The sequence below is a fragment of the Gouania willdenowi genome, chromosome 10, assembly GCF_900634775.1.
Source record: "Gouania willdenowi chromosome 10, fGouWil2.1, whole genome shotgun sequence".
Classification (NCBI taxonomy): domain Eukaryota; kingdom Metazoa; phylum Chordata; class Actinopteri; order Blenniiformes; family Gobiesocidae; genus Gouania; species Gouania willdenowi.
In genome coordinates this window covers 37164979-37188374 of record NC_041053.1, presented here as the reverse complement: position 1 = coordinate 37188374, position 23396 = coordinate 37164979, and the positions used below count along the sequence as shown (strand labels likewise).

At 36.6% G+C, this 23396-nt stretch overlaps 2 protein-coding genes across 2 annotated transcripts in view; one reads left to right on the top strand and one right to left on the bottom strand.

Moving 5' to 3' along the window:
• The window catches only part of anxa5a (annexin A5a), a 1189405-nt gene that overhangs the window by 387248 nt on the left and 778761 nt on the right, over positions 1-23396 (top strand). The window lies entirely within an intron of this gene.
• Positions 1188-18534, bottom strand: qdpra (quinoid dihydropteridine reductase a). Its single transcript, XM_028458966.1, has 7 exons — positions 18321-18534; positions 18120-18212; positions 16436-16532; positions 15172-15312; positions 9236-9344; positions 2893-2976; positions 1188-1327 (listed from the first exon to the last, which is right to left on the bottom strand). Exons 1-7 carry the CDS (start codon positions 18405-18407, stop codon positions 1225-1227), a joined length of 714 nt encoding a protein of 237 aa, XP_028314767.1. The 5' UTR covers positions 18408-18534; the 3' UTR covers positions 1188-1224.

The window sequence follows — 23396 nt, the reverse complement described above, 5'->3', positions numbered from 1 at the left end:
CTGTGACGAGCATGTTAGCTAAGACGGGAGAATACAACACTTATTTATATGGCATCTCAATCATGGAGGGGTGGGGGGGGAAACAGAAAAAAATTGAATTAAATATATAGACCGTCTTGAAATTCAAGGCAACCACAATGTGTGTAACATTTATAATAATGCAAAAATGATTAGTAAGAACTGATGATGTTAACAACAAAAATTTGTGTCGACGTGTTTAATGTTGTAAATTCATGATAAAAATCAGGCTGGCGGCCACTTTCTGCTTCAGTTTTGCTGCAGTACCACCATTCATCATTCACATTGTGAAGAAGAATTGCGCAACAAAAGAAGAACCAACCTAAAGCCTCAAAAGTTTATAGTAGTATTTTTTAAAAGAACAACAAATGTTTTCTGAAACCTAAAATATTTGTATATCAAGTACATTAAGAATTGTATACCCCCCCCCCCCAAAAAAAAAAAAAAAAAAAAAAAAAAAAAAAAAAAAAAAACTCAGCTCACGATCATTGAAGACTGATGAGAAAATGTAAAATTAGTCTGTATGTTAAGATTTCTTTTATTCAGAATTTTTTTTCAGGCAATTTACTTTGATCTCCTGAAATATTTTGAGTGTCCACTGCCAGTCTTCCTCAGAGGCATCTGCTGATCGCTTTGATGTGTCCTTATGAGTTCTTTTTTGGGGGGTGGCCATGTTGACAGTTCAGTCAGGCTGGCCACGCCCCCTGTCTCCCGATGATCTTCGGAGAAGAGAGTCCCAGGTGTGGGAGACTGATAGTGTTCCCTCATTCCAAAGTGATCAGCAGATGCCTCAGAGGAAGACTGGCAGTGGACAGTTTAAACATGTCAGGAGATCTAAGTAAACTTCCTGACAAAAAAAAAAAAAAAAACAAAAAAAAAAAAAAACTGTTGCCTGAATCAAAGAAAACCTTAACAGATTATCAAAAAAAGAAGACAAAATTTACTTGCTGGATTGAATGGTTGAAATCAAACAGCGTGGGTGACCCACAGCTAGATGGCGCTGTGGTGCAGCAAACGGCCTCCATTTCCAAAGCAAACCCAATATCTTTGCCCCTCCTTTCAGTCCCTGTCACCAGCATCTCTCCACCTCCTCCTCCACCATCACTCTGCCATCAAATCTCTACTCCTACCATCCATCTTTATCTCCCCACCCTCCCATCCCCTCCCCCTCCCCCATCACCACCACAGCCACTCCCCTCCACTGCTCTACTGAGCGGCCACAGTCTGGGTTTCGCCTCCAGTGGTCAGAAGCTGCATCAGGGTTCCTGAGGCAGGTTTGTTCACACCTGTGGCCCAGTTGAAGAACAGTCTGCAGAGAAAATAAAAATGTATTTATGATGAATATACTGTATATATGCATGGTTCATAAACTTCAGCACTCCTACTTTTGGCTGATATAGCCATGATAAATTAGCAGTTACATGCAATCAATCAACTGGCAGTTACTAAGGATTATGAACTACATAATTTTAATATTGCATTTTATGCAATAATCGTACATTTAAAGTGATAATCATTAGCAGTAATTGTATATTTGTTATTTTAAAGTAGCTCTACCCCAGATGTGAAGATGCCGCTTTTCATCTTGAAAAAGCTTCTTTGCTCATTTGACCTCAGTGGGCGGGGCCTCCAAAACAGGAGGGCGTAACAAGTTAATGAAGATCGAATTCAGCCGCCGCATTTATCAACACCTGATCATTTGTACGATGGGATTGGTCATAAATCACACGTTGGTCTTGTTTTACAAACAAATGTGAACTCAGATTTGCACCTGATTTCACACAAAGGTTGATAAATGAGGGCCGTTGTTTACTGGACTGCTTTGGGAGCCAAGTGTTAAATAATTATTGAGCATTTGAACTGATGGTTGGTGAGGGAACTCTCCTCATCAGCACTCCTTCCTCTGCATGAATCATCTTCTCCTCCTCCTCCGGAGCAATAACTAAAATCTATGGTGCACGTTACAATGGGGGGACACCTTGCCGTGCATTTCTACAATGCATTGCATACAAATAAGGTTTAAACAGTTTTAGTGGGCAGGAGTACGGAGCGAACAACACATGGGAAATTTTTCCTCAGCAAGATTGTGTACAGTGTCCTTCCTCGTCCTTTATCTCTGGGATTATCAAAGTGGATCAAATCCCATCTAATCTGCACTCACACACCCAGAGAAAAGCAACACAACACGAGTGATGGGAAACATCACGAGAGCACTTTCAATACACACTTTGTAACACAAGAATGATGTATTTAAATTAGTTTACCAGCATGTTTTCCCCAATTACAGTTAAACTACAGTTTTTTTTCCATCCTCAGGAAGTCATTCCATTCCAATTGCATTCTCAATTACTAAAGTTCAATTAAAATTAATCATAAATACTGAGCCCAAAATAATAAAAGTTAACCTTTTGTGTTAGCATCTCTTAGGATAATGGGTCATAAATCAGCTGTAAAATACACTAAAAACAAATATCTATCATTCTTTCCCATCTATTGGTTACCTTGTTAGGCTTCATAATCAATAAAAATATAGGTTTTAATATTTTTGGTTTGGGCATCTGAGCCTTTTTGTGTCAGTACACTGCTCAATTATTATTATTTTTTAATGGTAAAATGTTGATATGATAGCTTGATATGAAACATGCTTTAATAATTGTTAACTACATATGTGTAGAACTGTACATAGAACTGTTACACGATTCCCCATTTTTACGCTAAATTATAATTTTCACAGCAATTACAATTACAAAGTCAATTATCTAAACTCAATTACAATTTGATCACGACATATTTAAAATGTCAATTTATTTTCTTTTATTTCTATAAAGAGTCAAAAAGGAAGCATTCCAAGTAAAACTGAGCTCAGACACTCACTCTGCGATGAACTCCAGCGGCGTCCACGAGCCAAAGTCTGCGTCAGGCATGAACTTCCTGTTCATCGGCGTATCCAAGGTAACGCTGTTCAGTGAAGCCAGATGACAATCGGGGTGAGTGGATGCATCAGAGAACACACACACACAAACACACACACAGGGATGTTTGAGAAACACAGAGGACACATTTCTTCCAATGAACTCATTGGGGATGCTTAGAAAGACTTTTCAAAATGCAGATTACAAAAATCCAGTGGTTCACAGTTATTTTCTGTTACGGCCACCCCACCCCACCCCACCACCACAACTATAAATAAATGTTATAAGTACACCTCTGCATAATATTACATTATTATTAACATTAAAGAAAACAAAAAAAAAAGAAATATTGACCAACTTACATAAAAAACTGTCTTAAAAAATAAAATTACATTACAAGGAATTTATCTTGGTGGATGGTGCAAAAAACAAATGAACCAGAAACACTAGAATAATAAAATATGGATATATACACACTGTATATACAAGTGCTGCAGGTAATTTTGACCGACTTCAACCATTTGATACTGAAAACCAAAAATAAATAAACTCAATAATACTAATGAATTCAAATTAACCACATAAAACACTAATAGCGCCAGAAGGGCTGGATTAATCTGAAATGACAGTCTAAAAAACAAAAAGCTTTGTTGTCATTGCTCATGAAATCATTCTTCTAATGAAAAATATCAAATATAAATGAGCAAACTCAGCAAAGCATCAAAGTCGGAATGTATAAATAAAGCCAATAGTGAGAATGTGTGTGTGTTTAATAATCTAAACACGCAAAAATGATATGCTGGGGGTATTTTTTGTTAAATAACCATTTGGTACATTAAAGCAGTGGTTCTCAATATAATAATGCAATAATAATAAAGCATCATTATAAAAACGTACATCTACATATGGGATCCAATGCACCAATGAGATAAACAGGCGTCACATGTATAATATATGATAGTGAACATGACGCACTGCTGTGATAATATTACATGCAATAGATTTAAAACTGCACAAAACAAGTACATAAAATAAATAAAAAATTTAAATAAATGTGCACATATTTTGTTTATTGGCGAAACGTTAAACACATTTTTTGTTATATGCAAGATCAGCATGATACTCTAAGTTAATTTCTACTACAAATATTCAAGGAATAGATCAATCCTCTGGAATTTATATCTCAGTTATAGATAGTATGGCATCAAAAAGTCTCAATCAATTTTATATCTGGATGCAAGCTTTCCAAATGTATTTTTTTTTAATTAAAAAACAATTCATATATATATATATATATATATATATATATATATATATATATATATATTTAAATTTAAAAAAAAAAAACCTAATCTGATTGAGATAATTGCCCTCGAGCTGACATTTAAACACCAGAATTTTCAACCCAAAAAAAAAGAAAATCAGTTTGTGGCTCATTTATGGCTGAGACCCACAGTTTGGGGATATGTTGCTTTATGACCTACAGTATATGCAACTAACAGAGTTTCTACAGCTTTAGACTTTTAAGAGTTTTTATTGCCATTTGAAATCAAATTTAAGGGTCATTTTTAGTGCAGAAGTGCAACTGGGCCCTCAAAGTAAACACAAAAATACACAAAAAACAGACTATGACCAAAAAAACAGCCAGAAATCTATAAACCATTCAGAAAAATCTTTGTTTGACAGGCAATTATGTTAAATTTACACATTTTAAAAATATATACATATTATTCATTTTGAAATGTGAGACTATTTTCAATCATAAAATCATACTTAAACATTGATTTGACATTTTAATGACAAGGCCTTTTTTTTTAGATTCCTTAATTTAATGCCTTTTAAGACTTTTTAAGGATCTGCGGGAACCCTGAACTAAATAAATGACTCTTAGTTTCAATCAGCTACATTTTATATTTTTTCCACAATTATCATCATCTACTGTCATTAAAGATTAATTTAAATGTAAGTGGGGACCAATGGAAACAACAGGTAATGCTAACAGTCGCAGCTAAAGCTAACCCATGAAACCCATTCACCTAAATTCGTAAAAGGTCCCATGTATTGCTATTTTTCACCGTCATCTCTATTTGTTCTGAGAACCCCAAAAACATAGTATTTGAGGTTTATTTTCTCAAACTCGTCTGTTTTCCAGAGATTTAGCCTGTGAAAAGTCACTTTCTGAGCAACTCTACACAAACGGGCTGATTTGCGGCCGACTTATGCATATTCATGAGTGGGAGTGTCTATTGGCGGGACACTGGCTTTCTCCTCCCCGCATGGTGACGTAGGGCCAGAGGACGGCCAGCCCTCCTCCCACTCCGTAGCCGAGCTCATGCTCATAGACTGTAAAAAATACATACATAGCACTGCGCAAAGGACGCAGTTTACATGTCAATCACGGCAGAGAGCTTCCTGGAGGCGTGGCTTCCCCAGCTCAGTGACACATGAAATCAGTCATCAAAGTGGGAACGTGTCATCAAATAGGAGCGAGGTGTTTGGGCTCACCCTGCAGTAAGAAAGGAGCAAATCACCCTCTAACTAACGAGTGAGGTAATAAATGAAAAAAACATTTTGGACATGTGTATGAAGCCCTAATAGCACTTTTATGATGTTTAAAGCATAGAAAAGTCAATTCAGCTTAACATGGGCCCTTTAAAGGTTGTCGACTTAATCACAAATGTCTCCCCGACTTTTTTTTATTAAAAAAAAAATAAGTCTGTACACAACATATTCCACAGCGTTTAAAAGCTGCAGGATCTGAAAAGCAAGTCATGGTGCTAATGCTAAGCAGATGCCAGCGTTTGGGAAACAGACTCGCCTTGGGCTCATTTAGAGGTGGGGGGGTGGGGGTGAAAATGCAGCCAAAGAGAGCTCAGCATCCATGTACACCCCCTGAAACACATTTCCAGCTTCTCACCATGACAGTGCAGAAAATGTAACAAGCAAACAGCAAAGGGCAGATCAGAGATACAGGAGTTCTCCACCATCCATTACATCCAACACAACAAAGCCTGATCAGTGTAGCTAATTCTACAGCACAAAGAACACATTCCTTATCTGGTCCTTTTCATCATCATGTGCACCGATGACATTAAAGATAAAACAAAAGGTAGAATTGTGGGAGCAAAAGAAAACATCTGCGTAGCATAAAAACACGAGGTCAAAGACATCGCTTACAAATATAACAGAGCCTCGTGGAGTGTGTGCAGCTTAAAGAGCATAATAAAGAGCATTGTTTACCATCAAAACTACCACTTTATAAAGTTCAGATAGTAGCAGACACAACAAAAAAAAAAAAGAGTGGCTTCTAGGGAAGAATAATAATTACGCTTTCCGTTTGTGGGCGGACGAATAACAAATGTGAAACAGTTGTTGGCAAAGCAGTGGCAGCAAAGACAAACTAGTGACACGCGTTCATTACGTTTGTTAATAAAGTCGCTCTGCAAAGCACACGTGTTGGAGGCATTTCTTTAATTGTATGAATATGCACAACACTGAAGCCCTGATTGTAAATGTTTTAACTATGAAGGTTGATATGTTGCAAAACAGGAGCGCTTATAGAATGTGACATGAGCTTCTGTATAAAAAAAAAATCCACACACTAGGGCTGGGCGATATGCCTGGAAAGAGTATCACGATGTAAGTGTTTATATATATTATTGATTCACAATAAGGAATAGAAGAAAAAAAGGCCAAATTTAAATACTTTTATTCTAAACGTGATCTTTAACATTTAAAAAGAGGTCAATAAAACTATGGAAAAAAAACTAAAAAGGATCCTGGTTGCAGAATCTTACGACAGAGTGGGAACTGTCTCCCCTTGTGGCCACAAATTAAAATCGTGACCCCAAAAAAATCTATCATCTCTCAGAAAACAAGAGGTCTACATTTAATTTTTTTCAAGTTTTACTGATTTTTAGAGCAACTCAAAGCAGCACAAGTTGTTATTTTGACTGAAAAAGCTGCTAAATGATCCTAAATGCTTCACCTTTCATGGAACTTAATGGACTAAAAGAGGCTAATCACTAGGGATGTAACAATTCACTCAACTCCCGATACGATCCGATTCACGATCCGATTCTCTCATGATTTATTTTACAAAATGGGACTGTAAACAAATTTTTTTTTAGGAATGTATTATTTTCCTTTTATTTTTCATTGGCAAAATAATCCCTTGATAAACTATTCAAAACAATGCAATTTAACTAAAAATAAATCTTGAATGAAATAAATAAAGAAATAATACAAATGAAGAAGAAAGCTATTAATTTAAATTCTGGTTCTATAGTAAACAATGCAAAACTGCATAATAGTTCTTTTTCTTTTTAAAAGTGCAACGGAAAATGTATTCTGTGCCTTAACAATTGGACTTTAAAACAATAAACAGTCATTGCATTGTATTTATATGAGATATTTGTTTGGACCAGCACAGGGCGCTGGTAACCCAGTGGTCGGTTGGCAGAAATTCTTGCAGTGAAGAAGAGATGCTACACGCCAGCAGACAGAGCTAATTGAAAAATGTGACTTTTACATATATTCACGTAATATTACAGATATTCTTTCACTGCTAAAGGGGTAAGGAATCATTTATGAACATGTTGAAGAGTAGAAGGGGGCCAGAAAGAGAGTAATAGCAGATTCTGCTCGCCACCTCCACTTCTGGACAAGAGGATAAATATATAGCTTCCTCTGCTGTTTAAAAAAACTACTGCGATTCAACCGTGACACCTATGAATCGATTTTTAACTGCCTGACGATTAATCGTTACATCCCTACTAATCACGTCATCAATGACGTCATTTCAACATGGCAGCACACAGGATAACATAGTACCAGTTTTTAAAGTTAATAAAACAAATATGGTGCAAAATAATGTGTTCTGTTCAGCATCGATCTTCTAATAAGGACATTTCAAAGGTTTTATGCCACATTTGTAAAAACAATGGAGGATCATTTTAACAACACAAGTTCTCTATTCCAAATCACACCACACCTTTAATCCAGAACTCTGTGTTACAGCTTTAGGTTATTCTGTGCTTTCTCTCTTCTTTTCTCTGCCTACTTTCCCCCACATCAATGGAGCTTAAATTCACTCTGTGATATTGTTCGTCCATTTTCTCAGTTTGACAGTTAAAGCAGAAAGCTGTCACCTTAGAGTCCAGGCATTTCTCTGCTTATCGATAAAGCTAGACACATTTTGAATCCATAGTAGAATGCGTCTTTCTGAGCAGAGGTGACGATTCTGTGAGCAAAAAGTCCCCTTTGAAGAATGTAATATCCCCCCTTAACAAAATGTAACCTTTAGTTGAAAAACAGTAAAGAATTGTGGATATTCTTCAAAACTAAATGTTCAGTCACACTTTTTAGAACAGTAATAATACATTTGTATTAATTATTATACAGCTAAACTTTTCTTTTGGGGGGGGTTCTTCTCAGTTTGTCAATTTGCACATTCTTCTTCAAAACTCATAAAAATAACAAAATGTTCAATTACATATTTTAGAACAGTAATAATTAGGTTAATATAAATCACAAAGCAAAATGTTTATTTTTTGGGGGGATTGGGCAGTTTTGGGGGAGGGGGGTGCATTCTGACAATTTTTAATTTTGATTTTACCTGTTTTTAGGCAGTAAAAAATATGTAACATCTGGAATAGACTCCAACACTTAACCCCTAACCAGGATGTATTGAACGAGACCTGACGTTCCCAAACCATCGTCGCAACAAAATTATTGAAAAAAATTGTTATTAAAAATTGTGGATATTCTTCAAAACATTCTCACAATTTTGCTTTTTCATCTTACGCATTTTCAGACAGAAAATAATATGTAGGGTGTATTGAACTAGACCAGTGGTTCCCAAAGTGTTTCTGTTGTGCCCCCCTTTGAAAAATGCAATTTCTTTAGGGCCCCCCAATGCTACAAAATGAGTAAAAAATGTAACCTTTATTGAAAAAAGGTAAAATCTGGATTCTTCCTTCTTCAAAACTCAAAAGAAACATAAAATGTGCAATCACATATTTCAAAACACCCCTTAAATTAGTAGTCTTCATGTTATTTTGACTTTATTAAGAAATTAAAGTACACCTGTCAGTTAAATGTTTGTTACTAGTTAGATTAGTACTCCCTTGTTTAGTGAATTATTTCCAACAACCACAGTTCAGCGCAAAATCATGCTGAGCAAAAGCCATTTGTGGACGTAGAAAATTGGACTAAATGTTGTGCAGCGACGTACCATGATGTCTCTATGATGATTAACGACATCACACACGTTTTGTGAACTTTGACCCAAAGTATGTACTTACGGCAGTATAGCGACAGCCGTAGCTTCCGTTGGCATCCCACTGTTCTTATTGGCCAAGCTCTGACAGAGCTGGTGAACGGCAGCTTTGGCCATTCCATATCCAACCATGCCTAGAGAGAACAGAGAAACATTTAGGATACCAAAACACATACAATCATATTTTGGATTATACTGTTTGATCTCAAACAAATTGCAAATGCAATAATACAATAAACAAAAATAATGCAGAGTGCTTCCCTCCAGAAAAAAGAAAACAATAATTATATATAAATATTACTGCATAAAACATACTTTTTATGTTCGAAAGTGAGTGGGTGGAAGTAGAAACGTATTAGTCAAGCCCCTTTTCCTACAGTACAGTAACATCTCATTTTCAGCATCCTGTTTTCTAACCATTGCTGCTATTGATAAATTAATTTTGTCTGATTCTTTATATAATTTTGATTATAACACACACAAAAAAAACACACATTACACACTTTCAAAATTGCCATACAGCATAAAGATATTTTATTTGAATATTGCTAAAGCAACAAGATCCAAAACAACAGACTTGTATAGTTGGGAGAAATGTTTTCAATTGTGAGCATCTGGAAATGTGTAGTTGAGCCTTTTGAAAAAAATGCAGATCACATGTGTCCCCCCATCCCCCAACCCACATCAGGCTTGAAGGAACCGACCAATCAAAACAAGGGGTGGTGACAATAGATGTGTTTGACTTGCACGCCTTTGCATAATACATATCTGATAACAAATAAAAGTAAATTTTACTTAAAAGGGAAACTTCTTGGTTGCCATTATTAAGTGGTAAAAATAATTTAAAACAATTACAAGTCGACTATTTGTCATTTTTAAAATGCTCAATATAGTGACTACCTAAAAGCTTTTAGGAGCAGACATTTATCTCATTAAATTATATTAAAGAAAACAGAAAAAGTGAACAGAAAGTTAAATACTTGAGTTGAGTTCAGAGTTTTTCCACTGAGTGTGAGGAATTCTGACCTTAGACAAAGCAAGGAAGAAGGAAACCTAAAACATATTTAAAGATCATGTAAATTATAAGGTACAGTATATTATTTACATTAAGTTAATCAGTAATTAATTTAATGTGTTGACAAGAAAGCCCAATAAATGCTGCCACACAAAAATGAGTAAATGTCTTGAGTTCAGTAATAAAACTTGACACACAATGAAAAAACTCTAATGAATGCATTATAACACATTTATAAAGTGACTGCCTGTAAACAAAAGTAGCTTCAACAAATTGTCTTTTGTCCCGACCTGAAAGAGAATTAATAATTCAGTCATAAAAACCCAGTTATTTACCGACTCTCACTGTTAAAGGTGTTTAAAATAAATTAGCACAATATGGCCAGTCTGTTAAACAGCCTGCACTATTACCCTCTAATATTTGATGCTTAGAGCAATAATTTATATCAAATCTTACAGAGGGCTTTGAATAGTTTCATGTCTTTGAGGATAATTCTTTTTTTTTTTTTTTGGAAGTCACATGCAACAGCAGAGCGATCACCTCCAGGGATCAATGTCTTTAAAACCCTTTGTGCACCATCATGTGATTTTCAGAGTTTGTCTTACCTTCTCACACAATCAGGTTAGAATGTAACTAGAATTAACTCATTAAAAAGTCACCTCAGAGACTGATCCTCCAAAGCAGGGGTTCTCAATCTTGGGGTCAGGAACCCAACACAGGGAGGATGCTGCCAGATGCCTTCAAAAAACTAAAAATATTTTTTTAATAATTTGAGCCCATTTTTGCTTTTATTTTTACCCTTTTTCTGCAACTACACCAGCTTGCCATATTTTAACCAATTTTTATCACTTTCTCTTGCCATATTTTGGCTCCTTTTAATGTATTTTTGCTACATTACTCCCATTTCTGCATCAATATTCAATGCCTTCTCTGCATATTTTTCCACTTTCGAGACATTTTCGGCACTTAAACCCATTCCACCACTTTTCTCACCTAGTGTTGAATATGTGACCCATTATTGTCACTTTAAACCTCTTTCACCATATTTCATGCTTATTTTTTAAACCCTCCAGGATTTTGTGGTATTGCGATCGCACCTATTAATTAAAATTCAGCCAATACCCGCAATTTCTGCGCGGCCCAGCAATTCTGTCCAATCACCGCAACATTTCTGCAATTTCGGTCGATTCGGCGGCACAACGTGGCTGAAGTACCTCCGCCTTGTGCAAGCCACATCAACATCTAAAGCTGGCAGCCACCATCAGCCGCCGGGAAGAATCTGGAATGGACTGATTGAATTGGGGATTTTAAATACAGGCTGATACAATCTGATCTTTTTCGCTGATAGACCGATATTCGACACTGATATTGGTTCGGGATACGGCCTCGTAGAAATTCTGCTGAGTCATTCCCTTGTCTCCAATTTTGTGGAGCAAAGCTTTCAGAGTGAAGGTTGTAAACTCCTCAGAACACACGTCCGACTGTGAAATTGCATGTTTTTGTTTTTAAGTTGGAAAAAAAAAAAAAAACTTGATTCTGAGGAATCCTGATGTCAGACTGGTAATCCATTACATTATCCTGATGAAAACAAAAGACATGAGGCTGCCTTGGTGAGTTTCAGCAGAGCCAAAAACTATCTGTCCGTGACAATAATACATAGACAGCAGACACAACTGCTGACTCGCTGTCCGCCTGAGTCGTCAGCCAATGAGCATCCAGGCTTTTCCAAGGAATGCTGAGCCAGGCCTTTGTGCCGCTGTGGGCGAGGCTGTGGCATTGGACCTAAGCCCATCACATGCCCAGCTGACTCTGTGAGGACCACAGTCTGACAGCTTTGACCTTTGCTTCATCAGGATTTAACACAGCAGCAGCAAGCAGGGCAATGGTGCTGATGTAAAATTACAAGTACTTTAAACATGTTAGTGGGCTGCCAGCTTCTGGAACAGTGCATCTCCATGTGCAAGTACCCACAAACTGGTCTCTTGAAAGCATTTGTGTGCTCAAGCCTCACATCAAAACAACTGGATGTTTTGGGACTCAAACCAAAATTATTTCTACTGTTAAAGTCAATTTTAATGTCAAGCTCTATCAAAAGATCACAGTCAATACTGGAGGTTTGGTTTTGTTAGGGGACATATCATGCTAAATCCACTTTTTTAGCCCTTAAATGCATTTTGTTGTATATATAGAAGTACAGAAAAGTTCAAATTAGTCTCTTCAGGTGCTCCATTGATATCTTTATATTCTGTTTTGGGCATATTTTTCAATCTGTTTCGATTTTTCGATTCTCTATTACGTTTTTTGAACAATGACGTCACAGTATTTGCAGCGGAACTGCCAAATTCGGACATCGACTCCAGGCCCAACACTTTTTATTTCTCGCTTTTATTTTGTAGTCCAAGCTCAAGGATGCCGAAGTTACGAGAGGATAAGTCAAAATGTTCGGTTGTTGGATGTAGTAACCAACACGCTTCATTACACCGTCTCCCAGCATCAGAACCTTTTCGAAGTGCCTGGTTGAGTTTTATTTTTCACGGATATGTACCCACATCTGTGGGTAAGGTCATTTTTGTGTGCACGAAGCACTTCAAGGATGACTGCTTCGCCAGTATAAAGAAGGATTTGCCGAAAGACGAAAGTCTGATTGAGGGGTCAATTCCTTCTATCTTTGGAGACGACGAACAGAGCACTTCGGTAGTGTGTGATAAGACGTCCCTGTCATTGTTTTGTTAGCATTAGCAGATGCACCGTCTTCATGTTAGCGCTGTGTGCTCATTTGAGATCCTTGATATAAATGGCCTCCGTGATTTAATTTAAGTCTAAAGTTTTCATTAGTAATTTCATTTTGCCGTTTTTGTCTCCGAAAAGACTGTATTAAAATGCATTTCGTGACGTTAGCTTGGCGCTAGCGTTAGCTCACTTGTTAGGGTTCTGCAGGTTCATCATCTTCATTTTCATCTCTCTCCGCCGGGTCCGACTCTGGCTCAAACATGTAAGGCTGGATGGACAAGTCTTCTGTTGTTGACATTTTGTAAATAACCGCTGAATAAACATTTTCTGCGCCGCTAGACAACCGTATCTCTTCTATCAAACTACAAAAATGGCTGAACAGGGTGGAGTTGAACTGAGTGTCACCTCTGCAACCTGGAGAGGGGGCGGGGTATGAAGTGTCTCATTTGCATTTAAAGAGACCGCACCAAAACGAGTTGCTCTTAGAAGCACATCAGAAAAGGGGTAGAAAAGGGGCCTGTGGAGCTAAAATAATGAATTCAGACCCAAGCATTGCAGTTCCGCTTTATATAGACAACTGTGTGATTTATATGTAAAAAGGAAGGATTTAAAAGCATGATATGTCTCCTTTAAAAGCCTTTTTAGACCAGCTGAGAGTTTTTAAAACCTTCAATTTCATCAGACTGCATCAGAATCATAAGAGGTGTTGCGACACGATCAGTGATCCAATTACATGGTGATCCTGATCGCTTCTGTACAGAGGTGGGAAGAAGTCACTGCTTCACATGTAAGTCTCAAGTCTTGTCACTAAATTCCAGAGTCAAGTCTCAAGTCAAGAACAGAGTCCACGTCAAGTCTCAAATCAAGCCCATTAGAGTCAAGTCAAGCCCTGAGTCAAAGCCATGAGAGTCCAAGTCAAGACCATTAGATTCAAAGTCAAGACCTTTAGTCCACGTCAAGTCTCAAGTCAAGAACATTAGAGTCCAAGTTGAGTCTCAAGTCAAGAACATTAGAGTCCAAGTCAAGTCTTAAGTTAAGGCCATTAGAGTTTCAGTCAAGCCAAGGCCGTTAGAGTGCAAGTCAAGGCTCAAGTCAAGAACATTAGAGCCCAAGTCGAGTCTCAAGTCAAGACCATTAGAGTCCAAGTCAAGTCTCAAGTTAAGACCATTAGAGTCCAAGTCAAGTCTCAAGTTAAGACCATTAGAGTCAAAGTCAAGACCATTAGTTTAAGTCAATTCCTGAGTCAAGAACATTAGAGTCCAAGTTGAGTCTCAAGTCAAGGCCATTAGATTTTCAGTCAAGTCAAGGCCGTTAGAGTCCAAGTCAAGTCAAAAGTCAACTTTAATGTACAAGTCTTAACAAGCTAGTGCCATTTTACAGAGCAAGTTTATTCAACCGATAAAAACAATGAATTACTTGAACACAGTACATTTTTGTCAAATAATAGTGTTATAATTTGACATATCAATCCAGCATCTTTTTAGATTCATTTTTTCCACAGTTTTATAATCGTACTGGGAAGTAGAATGAGGTACAATTTTTTCCAAATCAATTATTAATCACATATTAATCTTTAAATCCAAAGGATATCACTCTTGGAATCCTTTTCTCTGTGAGTGCATGCACGTCTCAGCCCAGGTTGATGTGTTCAGCTGCTATAGTCAAGTCTTCCCGAGTCAATAGGCTCAAGTCTGAGTTAAGTCAAGAGTCATTTGTTTTCAAGTCTAAGTCGAGTTGCAAGTCCTTCATAAATTTGTCAAGGTGAGTCTAAAGTCAACAAATTTGTGACTCTAGTCCAAGTCATGTAACTCAAGTCCACACCTCTGCTTCTGTGGAGCCATCATCAACCGCTAGCTTCAGTATCTGATGGTGAAATTTACGAGTAACTGCAAACTTCAGGACCATCAGGAAGGACCGGGACCGCTGTTGTGTTGAGTCACAGAATTTACCATAACACCCAGTACGGTTGATGTTGTGGGAAAATCACCACACGAACCTACAGACCATTGAAACCACAAATCCATCAACCAGTTTCCCTTTTTTGTGTTTCTTGGATCCATTTTATCGACTTCCCCCACGTTCCCTACTGTGAGCTGAAATAGATTAACCCTCCCTCTGATCATTTCATCAATTCCCTGTTTAATGACTTCACACCCTGGCGTGACACAAAAGCAAAGCTGGTCATCAGCTCGTTAAAAGGACAACAGTAAACACACCTCCAGTTCCCGACTGGGCAGCTTTTGCTCCCGCTAACGTCAGTAAGCCGCCTGGTTTCAGATGTAAGGCCGCCAGGTGACTGGAGATAGTGGACGTCCACACGCTCTGTTTCCACATCAGATCGGCATTTTTGTACAAATCTGAAAAAGAACACAATCAAAGAGATTCCCATTGTAACAGATGTTTTACTGACAAACAATGTGCTTTGTATGATAAGTATTACATTATGGAGAGAATGAACTCATTCAATATTGGTATGTTTATTGTAGGCAATAACCAACATTTTTAATAACACAGAGAAAGAAATCAGACAATATCAATATCCGCCATTTTATGGGCACAACTTTCAATTGGTGAAAACATCAAAAATGTCACATTGGTAGTGATTTCAGAGTCACACTGGCATCAGTGGAGGGTTTTATTTTATTTAAATGTTGTTTATCGTCACAAGCAGCTTTAAGATTTGAGCGTCACAATGTATATTTACCAAAAAATAAATAACTAATAAAGCAAGGTTCAGTGCGTCTTTAGTTAAGATAACCATACTGAATATTGCTAGCATTAAATTCCTTTTTTAATGATACAGATCAATTTTTGTTTCAAAAAACTCAAACCTTTTTTTTTACATTACCATTTTCTTTTCATTTTTTTAACCATAATTTTTTTCTTTTTACCATAATTATTTTTTTCTTCTTTCTTACATTACCATTTTTCTTTTTTTTACATCAGCATTTTCTTTCCTATTCTGATTTTACCATTAACCTTTTTCCTTTTCTTTTTTTTTACCATTAACATTTTATTTTTTTACTATTATTATTAATATTATTATTATTATTATTATTATTATTATTATTATTATTCTTTTTTAACCATTACTATCTTCTTTCCTCTTTTGACCATAACTTTTTTTTTCTTTACATATTTTCTTTTTTACAATAAACATTTTTGTTTTTCCCATTGCCCGTTTTTTTTTTTTATTAGCTTTAAACTGCAATAAAGCAATAAAAAAGTATGTTAATCTGGTTTACATTCATGGGTTCATATATAATGAGTCCAGTTCAGCATTTCCCCATCATGTGTTTTAAACGTATACTACAGTAAACATTAATGGAAGCGCTAACAAGCTTTAGCATTTTTACAACCAAAAAAGAAAAAAACTTGGACATTCCGCTGCAGCTTTTAAAAGAGAAAGTGTTTCACTGACATTCCAATAAATTATTAACACATAAACAAACACACAAGGCAACAAGGTTGAATTCTGACCTTTGGAACTGCAGCTTCCTCCAGCCCATCCTCCAGCCACACACAAGATGGCGTCCACTTTCTGTTCCCCTAGCAACTGGGCAACATCTGCCGTCACCTGCACAGAACAGCGGACAAACATTAATATGTAAACATCAGCAGCGTGTCACATCGCACACCAGCTGGAAACCTTTGGTTCAGATCATGCAGCACAAAGCAGTGAGAGGAAGTGGAGAGAACATTTGTAAAAGAAACAAGAGCGATGGCATCAAATGATTATATCTATACAACATTACCAGCAAGAAATGTCATTTTCTGTTTTTCAAACAACCAAAATCAGTCCTGCAGAGCTTCAGCTATGCACGTTTTCTCCACAAACACTGTAATGAGTGGCTTTTTGTTAAGCTTACAGCATTACAACAGTATAACATGAATCAATTTCAGTGTGTAACACAAAAGGCAAGATCTCAGATCACTTTGCAGTGATGTCTGTTCTTTCATGTGCGCAAACGCACGCACACAAAATCTAATTTTCTTATTTTAACCATTCCAGTATTGTTCATTTCCCACTGTTCTATGCTGCCTTTAAATTGTTACTATAGTGATGAACGCAGCGAATAATACCTAATAATAAAAATGAAAAAATATGGCAACTTTAGTAATGGTATAGCAATGTACAGAAATTGTGTTCTATGTCGGTAAGACTATGGTTTTCTTTTGTATAAAGGTAGCTTGTATTATAAATATAACATGTTAATGGGTAGTACTGTATATATTATTGCTATATGTACATTGTTTATATAGTATGTATGTACAGTATACATGCATGTATAGGTGTATATTAGAGGTTGACCGATATAGCGACTTTTTTTTAAAGATCGGCCATTGTCATTAAAGAACATACAGGATTTGGATGTATGAATATACAACAACAACAAAGATAATAATAATAGCATGTGAACGGGAGAGGTAAAAGCCAATAGGCTTACAAATAAAAAGCTGATATAATAGGATAAGGATATAATATTATAGTGCCTGATCAAATATCCTTACCCTATTAGGATAAGGATATTTGATCAGGCACCCGTGTGGGCAGCTGCAGCCATCACTTGACTGACAGAAGGACCCCGCATTTATATCATATGAATGTTTCAATCGTCTTTCATAATCAATGTGCTTTAAAAAAAGAAAATTTAAAAAAAAGTATATCAGCTTTTTTTTTTTTTTTTTTTTTACAGTATCTGCATCAGCCTTTGAAAATCCTATATCGGTCGCCCTCTAGTGCGTATATGTGTATGTATATACAAGTAGCTCTTAGATCAATTGGTTATACTGGTCATAAGAGGGGAATGATTAAATGAGACTTTTCTTTTTTACACATTTTTTGGACATGTAAATGTTTAACTGAAATCTTCTTACCTTGTATTTTTGACTTGTTTTAGAAATTAACTTGTTTTATGACAATAACTTTGTTATATGGTTTGTACTTAACATGTTAAAAAATATCTCCCAGGCTCCCTGAACGCATCATTAGTCCACGCTTATTTGCGACGTATAATACACGCATGCTGACGTAGGAAGTGAGAAAGATGAACTGAAACTAAACTTCATTAAAACACACATGAATTATTATTATTAACAGACCGTCACGTGTCACAGAGAAAGATGCATGCGCTGCAGGTATGAAAGTGCGCGTGCGCCCCACCTGTCCAGCCTGGTCCGTGAACGACTCGCTCATCTTCACCAGCACGTTTTCATTCGCCTCATCGTTTGCTGCGATATCAACACTAGCGACCCACTGCAGAGAAATAACTCCATTACACACAGACACAGAGAGAAATAACAGCATCTGGTCACAGGCGCTGTGCTGCTGCTGCTAGCTTCAGTTAGCTTGAGGCTAACTCACCCATCCTTTGGACTTGAAGTACTGCACGCACTTTGAGCCCAGAGCTCCACGGCCTCCGTACACGATGACCCGCTGAGATGAAGACATGTTCAGGGTCCTGCAGACAGACTGTGGGGCTCCGGGTTACGGGGTCGGCTCATATAAACCCAGAGGACCAGCACCGGGAGGAGGGACCGAGGGAGGCGTGTCTCAGTCCGAGCAACAAGTGGGCAAATCCCTGCGCTACGTTCAAAGACCGTCAGAAACCAGAGACTTCTATACTACTGATGATTCTCTTGTCACTCATTTTAGTTCAGGGGCCAAATACGGACTATTTTGACCTCACGTTGGCCGCAGGTTTTATGTGGGGAAAAAAGAACAATTTCATTATCAATTGTGCCTTTGTTTTTAATACTAGTGCCTGCTGGATCTTCACTTAAAAATATATATATAGATTTTTGTAATCAGCTTTTGTGTAATTTAGAGGAATTTTGTGTAACTGTTTTGAGAAATGGCAAGATCTATCGAAAATTGAGGGTTCTTAATTTCCACAATTTGCAATTAAAAGTGACTGCACTCGTTTGATATAAAACAAGAAAAATGGCTTGCATCCTAAAATATTGTGATGCCGGTGAATCCAGCCTTGGTGTTGTTCTGTGTTGCCATGTCTGGGTTGTCACGTTGGGTGTTTCCCGTGTGTGTTTGCCGCCCTCGGTTGATGTATGTGATTGTGATGTTTCCTTTTGTTGTGTCCTCACTCTCGCGTTAGTTCGTGGCGGTCGGGAGTAGAACGAGATTTAGATAAGTGTTGGCGGGAGGAGAAGTTAGTTCATGTCTGACAGTGTGGATGGTGTGTGTAACAACACTGTGTACGATTGTCCTGCTCTATAACCAGCAATTAAAAGCGACTTCTGACAAGACTTCAGCAATCCTTATTTCACGGCTCATCCACACTACATTATTAAATTGCCCATATAGCACGCATACGTCTCGCCGATGTCGGCCTAAGATCGTGCGTCAGCGTTCTACTCCTAATGCGTCATTTTGTGTGTTTTTCCCCATTAATCGGTGATAACGCTTATGAAATTGTAGAAATGTAAAATGTCACTTCCATGAAGCTGTTTTTGTGCTGGGACTCTTTTGGCTATGATGCTGAAAATACATTTATGAGCAAACGCTCTCCATAATTCGTCTCGCCGATGCAACTTCATTCATTGTGCTGACGTCGGCGAGATGTATGTGTGTAATCAGGGTGGTGAATTTGAGATATCTACAGGTGGATTCGGTAATTTACTCAATAATTCATGTTCTCTCTGTTATTTTTACTGTCTCCTGCGGGCCAAATTGGTTGCTCTAAAGGGCCCAATTTGGCCCTCAGGCTTTGAGTTTGACACGTGTGCTAAAAATTCTAATATCATTTTTGTTTTTTGTCTTTATTTACATTTTTGTATAGGGTATACATACTTACTGTATACTTTATAGTCCTGATGAATAGATTGTGTGCCTGCTGCTAAGTACATTTTAAATGTTCATTAAAATAAATGAGAACATTTTTCGGTCATAGTATTTGATGTTTGGAACATTTAAAAAAATAATATATATATATATATATATATATATATATATATATATATATATATATATATATATATATATATATATATATATATATATATATATATATATATATATTATTTCATTCTTTACAGCATTTTGAATTTTGCTTTATGTGAACAATTGGAGTTGATGCAAAATATCATTTCACCAGTTTTTTTCCACTTATGGAGCCAATAAATAATTTGTTAAAAACAAATGACCAAATTCTCTATGGTGTCTTAGTGCAATATGTGTATTTTCGGATTGTTGTCCTATTAATTACATTTGTTTAGCTGCTTAACATGGACTAATGACAAACACTACCTCACTGCACCATCTATTAGTAAAGTACTTTTTTTTATTTTAGACATTTAAATTGAAGACGACCCTAGATAGTCACGACCCCAAGGTTAAAAAGCGCTGATATAAGCACTTAAAAATCAGCGTTCGATTGCAGTAACTCATAAAGCTTTCAAAGATGAACCTGTTGTTCCTTTTTTTTTAGTACCAGACAATGACACCGGATGGAGGCCCAGTGAGGGTTAATCTAAGATCAGTGTATCCAAGGTGGTTGCCGTGGTGACGCTTGTTCATACTCCGTCTCATTTAAATAATTCCAGATTTATTGGTTTTGATTTCCTGGTCAATATACTGGCAGAATATTAGAGAAACCAACCTCTCCAGATTGAGGAACAGCTACAGTACAGTCTGTAATATAATCTGGTGACGTAGATTAAATGCAAGAGGAGAGTTAAATAGGTTAAACCCAATGAGGAGTAAAATAGAATTTAATGATCATGCTCAGAAAGAGCGCGCTCTCTAAATGTCATGTTTTGGTTGCACTTGTAGTAATTAATGGAAACTGTGGTTGTCACTGGTGCCATTGGTCACATTTGTATTTTTGTTACATCTCATTAAAAAGTGAGGGAGGACTGAGCTGTGAGGGGGTCACATCATCCTGTACTGCAGTGGTTCTCAAATTTATCAACCCGCAACCCCAAAAAATAAAGTGACTATTTGTACGGTTGCCGTACGGACAACCAACGGTGCTACTGATACGGTTACCGGAAATCCATAAAGTCAGCAACATGATGGTCCATTGTTCTATGAATCTGTGATAACCACATTTATTTATTCATCTGAATAAAATCCACTGTTATCCAGGAAGTTTATTATTATTTGCACCATAGTATGTAGTCATCTTAGAGATATAAATCCTTGTTTTAATCAGAAATAAAATGGGTTAAAAGTGACCAAAAATGGCAGAAAAGGTGGTGAAATGGAATTTTAAAAACTACAAACATTGGTTAAAAGTGGCAAATTAGAGTGGGCAAAAACAGACAGAACGTGGTAAATAGGTTCAAAGTGTCACTTAGGAGAACAGTTATTTTAAACTGGCAAATAATGGGTATGATAAAATATTAAATATGGTTTAGAGTGCATGGTTAAAAGTGACAATAATGAGTCAACATATCTGATGTGGAAAAGTGGTGGAAAGGGTTTATTAGTTCTGCAAAGGTCTTTAAAGTGGAAAAAACGTGGCAAGTGGCAGAAATGGGAGTAATGTAGCCAAAATGCATTAAAAGGAGGAACAATATGACAAGAAAAATTGATCAAAATAGGTTAAAATGTGACAAGTTTGGGGTAGTTGCAGTAAAAGGGTGAAAAATAAGCAAAAATGGGCTCAAACTGTTCAAAAAATATTCTTAGTCACAACCCCATTATCCCAAGGTTGCGAACCCCTGCTGTACTGTACATTACACACGGTCACCCCATGAATAAATAGTAGCTATGAGAAAGCAGTGAGAGCAGAAGGTGAACCCAACACTGGATCCAAACCTATAAAGATTTCCCAGTAAAGCCTGTAGATTAGGAGCTGGAATGAATGTATGGAATGGAAAGTTCTTCTTGCTGCAAAGGTCACACGACTTCTTTGGCTTAGAGAAAACTGCTGACATTTAGTGCAAAAAGTCTTATTGATTCACCATGAATCTGGCATTCTTAATATGAAATAAGCCAAGGAAGTCACCATTGAGCAGCTGGTGTTTACCCACAGCAATTTATCACATCTGGAGGTTTGAAAAATAAAATAAAAAAGAAAAATGTGTTCCTGCTTTAAAAATGCACATATGCTTCAATAGGAAACCTTAAAACACGATTCTCTCCAACTCATCTGCTAAACTTTTGCCTTTAATAGCTTCCTTTAAGACAATTTTTTACAGAACTGTAAGGTTGATAATCAGAACTACGCAGATGACACACAACTATATCTATCACTGAACCCAGATGACTATGGTCCCATAGAGGTGTTGTGTGACTGCTTAAAAAAAGTAAACTTCTGGATGAGTGAAAACTTCCTTCAACTAAAGCATGACAAGATGGAGGTGATTGTCTTTGGTAACAAAGAAAAGAGGGCTGCTTTTTTGTCATTTTGTGTTTTTAGAGTCACTTTGTGTATTTTTGTTACTTTGTTTATTTCTCATGTGTGGTTTGGAGTCATTTTGTGCATTCTTGTTGCTATTTGTGCATTTTTGGAGTAAGTTTGTGTATTTCTGTTTATTTTTAGTCATTTTCTGTGTTTTTGAAGTCACTTAGTGTATTTTTGTTACTTTTTTTTTAATCTCCTTAAGTCATTTTCTGTGTTTTTGGGGTCATTTTGTATGTTTTAGGGCCAGTTTGTGCATTTTTTTTGGGTGAAGTTGTGTGTATTTGCTCTTTCTTTCTGTCTTTTTGTGTGATTTGGAATTTTGGAGTCATGTTTGTGCATTTGATTTGAGGCCCACACAGTTAAAGAGAGGGTTGCATGTGGTCCGCGGGCCATATATATATATATATATATATATAAATAAATATCCTATTTACATATTGTTTCATTATTCACTCGAGTAAACCTCATCACGGCATGACAAGAGGCTGTTACTTTTCATAAAAGGTATTTTCTGCACAATTGAGCACACACTGTGAGTTAAAGCCTGCAGTGCTTCTTGGAGTTTGTTGACTTTAAACACAGAGTGCAAGGCTTTAAAATGAAGGTTTAAATTATTAAATGCATCTTAAATGGTCAACAGCAAAGACACATAGCTGCAAAACGGAATATGACTACATTGGAAACAATATCAACGGTAATACCGTATTTTTCAGACTATAAGGTGCACTCTTTAATTTTCTCAAAAATCGTCAGTGCGCCTTATAATCAGGTGCGCCTTATATGTGAAATTAACTACTGTGCTTCAACATACTGAACTGAAAAAGTGAGTGTATTGTTCTGTATTTTATGTGTTAAACCTTAACAATGTTGAGAATTATTTTTAATGAGTTGAATAAAGTTTGACTTATCTGACTATTTTATTTCGCTTAATGCATCTTAATAATAATAATAATAATAATAATAATAATAATAATAATAATAATAATAATAATAATAATAATAATAATAATAATAATAACAACAACAACAAACTGGTGCGCCTTATGTATGAAAATAGACCCAGTCAGACCCAT